Below are 8809 nucleotides of genomic sequence, written 5' to 3'. Positions count from 1 at the left end.
CTGACACCCTTTGCTTCAAGGTAACAGAAAAATTTTTACTAGGAGGTCCCTTGAGTCCATGTGGTGACATGTATAATTCTCCCCAGCCGGGGGCACTCACACGATAGTCTGGATGAAGGGAGAACGGTAAGGTGGGCACAGGTGCTGAGTGACCTTCTCCACAGGCCCCAAGGCCTCTGCTCTGGGGAGGGGGTGCAGCTGGCCCCGGGGGCCCTCCCACAGCTCCACAGGACACACGGCCCTGGGAGGACACACACCTGGTCACACGGCCCTCAGTACAAGTACTTTATTTCAATTACAATAGTGCCACACCAAAACTACAGTAGCACAAAACATGATAATACAAAAAACAGATTCCCAGCTCCAAACCCCACATCCACGTCCCCGCGGAGAAGCCAGCCCTGTGGCTCCCCGGGCCCAGGAGGAGGGGGTCTCTCAGAGGACAGCTGCCCAGCGCTGGAGGGGGAGGGGGGTGAGGATGCTGCCTTTGTTTCTATCCCTGCTGGGCCTGACCCTCCTCCCCCTGCCTCGCCACTTCCTGAAGCGATGAGGACAGTGGACATTCCCTTTGGCTGGACCCTCAGCCCTTGGACACCTGCTTCTGGCTGGGAGGCCCCAGTTCACGGTGCCGACAGACACCGGAGGACTGTGACCTTCCACGGGGAAGGCCGGCGGGCAGGAGGGTTTGGAAGAGGAGGTGCTGGGAGGGCACCAGGACCAAGTATCTCTTCCCTCTGAATAGATACCAGGTCTGCTGCACGTGGGGACCGGGCGCCTCATCTGGAGCTACTCCCGACACCCTTGCCCCAGCTCTGGGGCTGATCTGAAGGTGGGCGAGGTGGGGGCTGAGCTGTCCGCTCCTCCTGGCAAGCAGGATTCTGGCTTCCTGGCCGAGGCGAGTGCGCTGTGCCGCAGGGCCTGTCCCAGGGGCCCGGGCTGCCAGGGAGAGCAGAGGAGGACGCTGGCTGTCCTGCCGCAGTCACCGCTGCCTGCTTCCTCAGACGGCCGGAGCGGGGCTATGTTTGCTCCACCAGGTGGGGGAGCCCCTGAGCCTGCGGTCCCGAGAAACTGTGGCCTCAGGGAGGGGACGACATTCCTGGTCCCCTGACACCTCAGGCCAGACTGACCAGGTTTGGAGAACCTTCCCCTTGCAGCCTCCTGTGACTGAAAGCATCCCCCAGGAAGAGGAGTCCATCTGGATCCAAGTGTCGTCTTGATTCATACCAGGGGGCCGACAGTGGGCCTGAACCTGGTGCAAGTCTGCGGGCTCCTCAGACTCCTGCCCTCGGTGCCACTGCCCTGCGGGCCGGAGCTCCTGGGCTGTTGCTAGGGGCAGCTCTGTGGGCACGGGGGTAGGGGGTATGGCCTTGTGTTCCAGTCAGGACACTTGGGGGCTTCACTGAGGAGGCCAAGGGGCCCCTGGGGCGGAGGGCTGTCTCCTTTCAGGGGAGCCCAGATGCAGCCTCAGATAAGGCACTGGAGAACGGAGTGGGGCTGGCTGCGGGAGCCGGGCCCAGGCCGGTGCTGGAGGACGGAGCTTGGAAGGGAGGATCTGGGCCCTTGGGAGATGAGACCTGCTTTCTCTGTCTCCTTCCCTGGAGGAAGAGGGTCTGCGAGGCAGACTCCGAAGTGGCTGGGATGGGGGATGCTGCAGAGAGGCAGCATGCCTCGGGACTCAGATGGGGTGGCCAACAGAAGAGAGGGAGAGGACGACTATGTGTGACAGAGAACCCCCGATGGGGGTGGCAGCCTCACAGGGCTCCTGTGGCCTGGATCCAGGGTGCTCGGGCACCTCCAGACAGGGTTTGAGGGCCTGACCTGGCCTCATGCAGCCATCAGTCCCCTGCTGCGACTCTGGGGATCCTTGCTAGGGTTCCCATGGCTGGACCCTGGGGACAGAGGCAGGCACACTGAGGCAGCCCTCCCCCTGCCAGGCCGCCCTCCGTCTCTCCTTGGCATCATGGGACCAAGAACCAGAGGAGGAGGACGCTGAAACCACGAAGCAGCTCTCCATGTGGGGACCTGCTCAGTGGCTGGGGATCCCACTTCAGCCCCACCTCGCAGCAGGGGAGGGAGAGAGAGGGGCGAATCAGTGGGGCTTCCCTTGTCCACAGGTTATTTAGAAAAACAGAGCATAATAAATATACCAATCCTTTCCTTAAAAAAAAAAGTGTTTTAAATGTATTATTTCCCTGAAGACTTCCAGTGTATTCCACAATGTTTAAAAAACAGTTTCCCCAAAAATATATCATTAAAGCATTTGACACAGTGGTATTTGTGGTGTATCTGCCACTGAATGTGGGCAGAGGGCTGTCCCACTGCCCTTGTCGGCATGGGGCCCAGGCCTGGTGAGTAACCAGCCTGACGCCCAAATGCCCGTTAGACTTGACACACGCGTGCCTGGGATGACAGGGGTTTTCGTCACAGGGGATCATATCTCTGATTATGATGAGAACCCACATCACAGGCTTGGTTCCAGCTGAAAACCCTCCTGAGGCGGCCAAGGGGGTTGGGTGATGCCCTGGACACTGATGGAGGGGCAGCCTTGTGGGCTGTACCCCCGGGGACTTGTCCTCAGCCCCTCCCCCTCGTCCTCCGTCTTGGCTCTTGGTGCTCCGCCCCTCACCAGACTTCACACTTGTGATGAGGGTTCATGGGTGAGCCAGGCAGGCAGTGGAAGTGTTCTGAGAACTCCTTGGAGTTGGAGATGGAGCCAATGACTCGGAAGCGGGAGGGGCTGTGGGGATCGGTGATGAGACCTTCGTGGGAGCTCTCGGGTGTGCGGACGGAGCACCAGACCTTTGCAGGGGGTGACAAGGGAGAGGCCAGGGTCACTGCAGGGCCCTGAGGCCACCAGACTGGCCCCATCACAGCAGCAGGGGAACGCACCTGGTTCTGAAACCCCTGGGGGTCGAGCAGGCCTGCCAAGTGGGTAAGGAAGGGACAGTGGGCTGGTGCCCCCACCCCAGCATTCTCTACCACAGTCGCCCCCAGTGGTGCTCCTGCAGCCAGACCAGTGCCCGTTCTGTCCTGGGCATCTGTGTTATGTTGCATCTGAACAAAGGATTCTGCCCTGGAACCAGTTTGAACACTTTGCGCTGAGTCCAGATCATGCACTTCCCAGGCAGAACAAACGTCTAACGGCCTGGTAGCTCTGGGCACCAACAGAAGGCTATACGCTGAATGCCAACTCAAGGGGCGCCCTGGGGCAGCTAGAGTTTAAGAAATTTCTAGGGCCCCAGAACTAGACAGGCCCTTAGCAATCACCTGGTCCTCTCATCTACCTGATGCAGGGATTCTTTTCAACAGCACTCTGAGCCCCTCCTTGAATTTCTCTAATGACGAAGCTCATCTTCTTACAGGGCAAACACGGACAGACCAACGTGTGAGGGCTTCTAAGCTGGAGGACCTTGCCTCCTGGCTCTCAGAACTCCTGGACATCAAAACGGCAGAATGTGGCCTGAGCGTGGCTTTGCCCTGATGAACTCACCTGTGCAAACCCCAGGAAGAAGAGCTGGTTATTGGTGAGACCCAGGGTGGGCAACGTCTGCTCGGCCCCATTCTTCTTCACCCAGTTCTGGTAGGCCTGGGGGAGGGAACAGAGCTCAGGGTCCCCGTGACACAGGAGCAGGCAGGGTGGGGTGGGGTTGCGTGGGGGGTCCCGGAAGGTCCACCCTGTCGGGACAGGGGCTGGCTTCTGGGGGCCCAGCTCAGCCTAGAGGAGCTGTCCTCTTTACCTGCACTCACTCCGGAAGGGGGCTCATCCAACCCCATGGCTTTAAATACCATCTACATCTAAATATTGACAGCTCTTAAATGCACTTTCCAGCTCCAGCCTCTTCCCTGATTTGTGCATTCAACTGCTCAGCAGGCATCCCAGCTGCACCCCAAACGCACAGACACACACGCTTTCCCATCACAGTAACCACCACCACCACCCACCTAGTTACTCCGGCCCAAACCCCAGGACTCTCCTTTGATTCTTCTCTTTCAATTCACCAAACAACCCCAGTCTGACCACTTCTCACCCTGCCCCCTGCTCTATCCCAGCTCCTGCCTGGACAATCTCACAACAGCTTTCTATCTAGTCTCCTTGACTCAAACTTGTTCAATTCCAATCCCCTCGCAACACAGCAGCTCAAGTCATCCTCATAAAGCAGGGGTTGCAAACTTCTCCGTAAAGGGCCAGAGAGTAAATATTTTCAGCTTCAGTCCCTGTTGCAGTGACTCAGGGGAGCTGCTGCGGCCTGAGAGCAGCCATGGGCACCATGGGAACGAATGGGCATGCTGGGTCCCCCTACATTTTTGTTTATTTATCCAGCTGAGGGCTGGATGTGGCCCATGGGCTGCAGGTCTGCTGACCCCTGTTATAAATGATAAATGAGATCATCTCATTCCTCTACTGAAAAACCCTGCAGTGGCTCCCAGTGTAGCCAGAATAAAACGCAAGCTCCTGGCTCAGCCAACAGAAAACTCTGGTCCAGCATCCCCTCCACCCTGGGCCCTGCTCACATCTCTCCACTCACATCTCTGAGTGCCGCCCTGGACCAGGCCCTGTGCCCAAGCTGCCACTTGCCATCTTTCTGACACCTGGAGACACAGGGGTTAGGTAGGCGCAGCCACGCACGCCAAGGCTCCAGGAGGCTGAGTGACTTACTCCAGAGCCAAGGCTGGAACTGGAACTGGCTCCATGACCTGTGTCCCCTCCCTCCCTTCCTAGGCCCACTGCAGCCTGAATCAGTGGTGGCTTCCCCTGCAAATGTAAGTAAGGTAGGTCCTCAGGTGGGCCCAGCCCAATCCCTGTCTGGTGCCTCTCCATCAGTCAGGACTTGAGACTAGAAAGCCTGTGTGCCAGCTCTGGGCTGATGTTCTTATGGACACCCTTTCTATCAGTCCTCGCGGCCACCCATTTCACAGATGTGGCAACTGAGGCCCGCAGAGCCACTGCAGTGACCCTTAACCAAGAGGCATCTGGACAGACCCAGACCTGGGCCTGGGGTGTGTGGGTCGGGGGGCCTCTCACCCGATAAGCCGCCTTGAGGCCCCCGTTGTCAGCGATGTTCTCCCCGAGGGTGTGCCGGCCATTCACGGGCTCCCCGTTGACACTGTAGTTGCCGTACTGCTCCACCATGCACTCGGTCTGCTGCTTGAAAGCCTCCACGGACGAGTTCTTCCACCAGGGTCGAAGGTTCCCGTCCTTGTCATACTCTCGTCCTGCGGGGTCAGAGGGAAGCATCAGCTCAGGCGGAGGAAGAGGTAGAGCCGGGCCCTGTCCTGCTGGTGGTGCCTCTCCTCCCAGTAAGAAATGGTCCATCCACCTACCACCCATGTACCACTCGGCACTGGGGAGACGAGGCCAGTCTGGGTGCTAAAGGAGTTGGATGAATGAGCCAGCCTGGGTGGGGGTGGAGGGATGGAGGAAAGTGATCCCAACCAACAACCAGCACATTCACGTTTCGGTGGAGCTGGATTCGCGGTCAAGGCTGCTTCAGAGCCTTTGACACTGAATCCAGGAGGGGGTGAAAGTTGCTGGCAGTGCCAGGGTCACAGGACAGGGCCCAGCCTCCAAGGGCCCACCTCCTCCTTCTTGGCTTGGGGTCCCCAGTGCAGGAGGCAATGAGGGGGATTCTGGACATTAGCTGGTGAGGAGCTAACTCTTCTGATTGTGGTTGGAGCAGAGAAGTCTCCGGAGTGGTGGAGAAATGTTCGGTCCCCACTGACAACTAGTCCCCATCCCAGCACCGGACACCTTCAGGGAGCAGGGTGCTCTGCATGGGTCTGATCCAGTCCTCACAGCCACCACATGATCATCATGCCCATTTTACAGATAAGGAAACAGAGGCTTGGAGAAATGATGGGACTTGCTAAAATTCACACAGTTGGCAGGTAGCTGGGCCAAGATTTGAACCCAGATCCTTCTGTCTCCAAGGCTAAGACCCTTAGATGTGAAGGGAGAAAAAGCAGAGGCAGCAGGGCCAGGGAGCTGGTGGGGGCCCATCTGCAGGGAACACCAAGGAACCCGTACCTTGATCATCAAAAGCATGAGTCAGCTCGTGGCCCACAACAACGCCGATGCCACCGAAGTTTAAGGCCCTGGAGGGGAGGACAAGAAGGTGGCAGTGAGGCCACAAGGGGAGGGACCAGTGCTTCGTGGCCTGGAGATGTGGCAGAGGTCTGCAGGGCTCTAGCCCGGCCCCTGAGTCAGTGAGAGGCTGGTGAGTCGGCTGTGGTCAGCCTGTGCCCACCGGATGCCAAGCACCATGTTAGATGCTCCAGCCACTCTGCCCTCTGGGGTCATCTCCAAAGAGTTAGGCATTGGTAACCAACCCTATAAACGAGCAAACAGAGGCCTGGGTGGTTCAATCCCTTTGCCCAAGGGCCAGCTTGGGTTGAAAGTCCCAAGTTCCCCGGGCCAGCAGGAAAGAGTGCCCAGTGAGACTGGCTTCAATGTGTGGTCAGCTGCGGGCCCAGGGCTGGGCTGGGCGGGGGAGCCGCTGAGGGGTGGAGGGAGGAGAGGGGGCGGGAGCACCAGGAGCATCCTACTTGGGTGAAGAGCGGGTGTAGAACGGTGCCTGCAGGATTCCGGCCGGAAACACAATCTCGTTCTTGGTGGGTGAATAGTAAGCGTTCACCATGGGTGGGGTCATACTCCACCTGCAGGCGACACACACGTGAGATTGGGGCGCTGCTGGTGGGAGGGCAAGTGGGGAAAGCCCTAAAACTGTGGATGCCCCTTGACCCCAGGCCCAAGGGCGCACAAGCACAAGGGCATCCACAGCAGCACTGTTTCTGAGAAGGGAAAACTAGGAAACACCCCAGTGTCCATAACGAAAGAATTGTGGGGGGTGGGTATAGCTCAGTGGTAGAGCGGATGCTTAGCACGCACAAGGTCCTGGGTTCAATCCCCAGTGCCTCTATTAAGTAAATAAACAAACCTAATTACCTCCCCCCCGCAAAAAAAAAAGAAGTTAAAAATGTTTTAAAAAGTTTAAAAAAAAAAAGAATCAGTTACATCAATGTCTACAAGGAAGGAATTAGTTACAGATGTCACATCACATGATGTCACATCACGGAGACCCTTGCAAAAGCAAGACGGTCCAGTAGATACTGAAACGTCATTACCGTCTAGGTTCAAAAATGTGTCTATCAGCAGTTCTCAAAGTGTGGTCTGTGGATACTTGGCGGGGGCGGGAGGAATTTCTCAGTTCCCTTTCAGAGGGTCTGTGAGGTCAAAACTGTTTTCATAATAATACTGAGATGTTAATTGTTTTTCCCACCATTGCATTCCACTGATGATCTAAAAGCAACAGAGGGTAAAACTGTGGAGCCTTAAGCTGAACCAAGGTGGTGGCGCCAGCTGTTTGAGTGGTCACTATGTTCTTTACCAGAAAAAAAAAGCCATTTTCACTTAAGAACATTCTTGATGATGCAGCATAATTATTAATTTTATTAAATCTAGACCCTTGAGCACCAGTCTTTCACTGTTCCGTGTGACCAAATGGGAAGCACTCGCAAGCACTTCTGCTTTTTTCACGGAGCACCATTTGTACTCGAGAGGATGACCGGTGTTTGACAGACGTTTTCTTGAAAATAAATAAAGGAAAACATAACCTCATCACCTCAAGGAAAACTACTGATACTCTTTGTTGCCAACAATAAAAATTCAAGGTTTCAAAAAAAACAAGTTTCAAGCAAGAATTTGAAAAACTTACATTGGCCACTGCAAACCTGAAAGCTGCTCAAGACTTACGAGACTTTTCTCTGGAGGCCAGCGAGGCTATTGACAAATGTGGGGTTTTTTTCTTTGATATCTTTCATATAATATCTTTCTTTTTCTTTGATATAGTGAAATTGTCACTATTTGAAAGATAGGTAAATCAGTGAAGCATTATTTTCCCAATGACCAGTGCATGGTGTTACAGAATCACGCTTGGGTAAAAGGTCCATTCAAAGTGCAAGGTAGATCGATAGATTTTAGCATAACAGAGTATGAAAAGTTTATGAATATGGTATCAGACTCCGCAGTGCAATGAACCTGTGAGAAATTACTACCTGCCGCGTTTTGGTGTAGTATCCATGAAGGATGTGCACAAATATCAGGAAGACTATTAAAATATCCCTCCCTTTTCCAACTACATGTCTGTGTGAGACCAGAATTTCTTTATATATTTCAAAGCAATACATTGCAACAGACTGAAGGCAGAAGTGGACGTGAGAATCCCACAAACAAAAGAGCTTCCTGGGGTTCAACGGTTTTTTTGAGTGTAGAAGGGGCCCTGATGGTATACAGTAATGAAACATGTGGCCTCTCAATGGTTTTTCTGGTGCTGGGGGGAAGGGCCAGGGAGGAGTGGAGTGAGACAGGAAGGACATTTTCTCGAAGAGTCTAGACAGTCACTCTGTTTCCTCCAGGTGAGCCCCACAGAGATGTGATAAGGGGTGGATACAATTAATGAGTAGGAGACTACACTTAAATAGAAAAATTTAAACTAAATTAAAAGACTTCAAGTGAATTCACAACATTGGGGCAGGGCTTGTGTCATATCCTGGAGATAAAAATTGCCTTTTCGTACGTTTAGGGGACACTCTGGTTGAAGACAGGAAACAGCTGAAATCCTTGTTGTCCACAAGGGGGCGCCAGAGGCAAAGGGAAGCTGCTTTCACTTTATGGTAAGCTGTTTCTGGCAGAATGTTTCAGGCAGGGAGGGAGCTAGGTCTGAGAACTGGTACTAGGCTGACTACGCATGACTTTTTCTGAGGAGGCTGTTAACTCCTCCCATCCTATCTGCAGATGATGAAGCAAAGGATC

General features: G+C 54.7%; 1 protein-coding gene across 3 annotated transcripts in view; it reads right to left on the bottom strand.

Annotated features, from left to right (window-relative positions):
• Positions 1–271: 271 nt before the first annotated feature.
• ECE1 (endothelin converting enzyme 1) overlaps positions 272–8809 on the bottom strand; it is a 103773-nt gene continuing 95235 nt past the window's right edge. For all 3 annotated transcript variants that reach the window (XM_031464279.2, XM_064493954.1, XM_031464278.2), the window contains exons 15-19: positions 6544–6654; positions 6026–6093; positions 5024–5214; positions 3491–3586; positions 272–2799 (exon numbers count right to left, since the gene is read on the bottom strand). In XM_031464279.2, coding sequence (XP_031320139.1) covers positions 2623–2799; positions 3491–3586; positions 5024–5214; positions 6026–6093; positions 6544–6654 — 643 coding nt within the window. In that variant the 3' untranslated portion in view covers positions 272–2622. The remainder of the gene's footprint in view (positions 2800–3490; positions 3587–5023; positions 5215–6025; positions 6094–6543; positions 6655–8809) is intronic.

Source organism: Camelus dromedarius, chromosome 14 (assembly GCF_036321535.1).
Source record: "Camelus dromedarius isolate mCamDro1 chromosome 14, mCamDro1.pat, whole genome shotgun sequence".
NCBI classification, from domain to species: Eukaryota; Metazoa; Chordata; class Mammalia; order Artiodactyla; family Camelidae; genus Camelus; species Camelus dromedarius.
The sequence above is the reverse complement of the archived record's forward strand: the minus strand, read 5'-3'. Positions and strand labels throughout refer to the sequence as shown.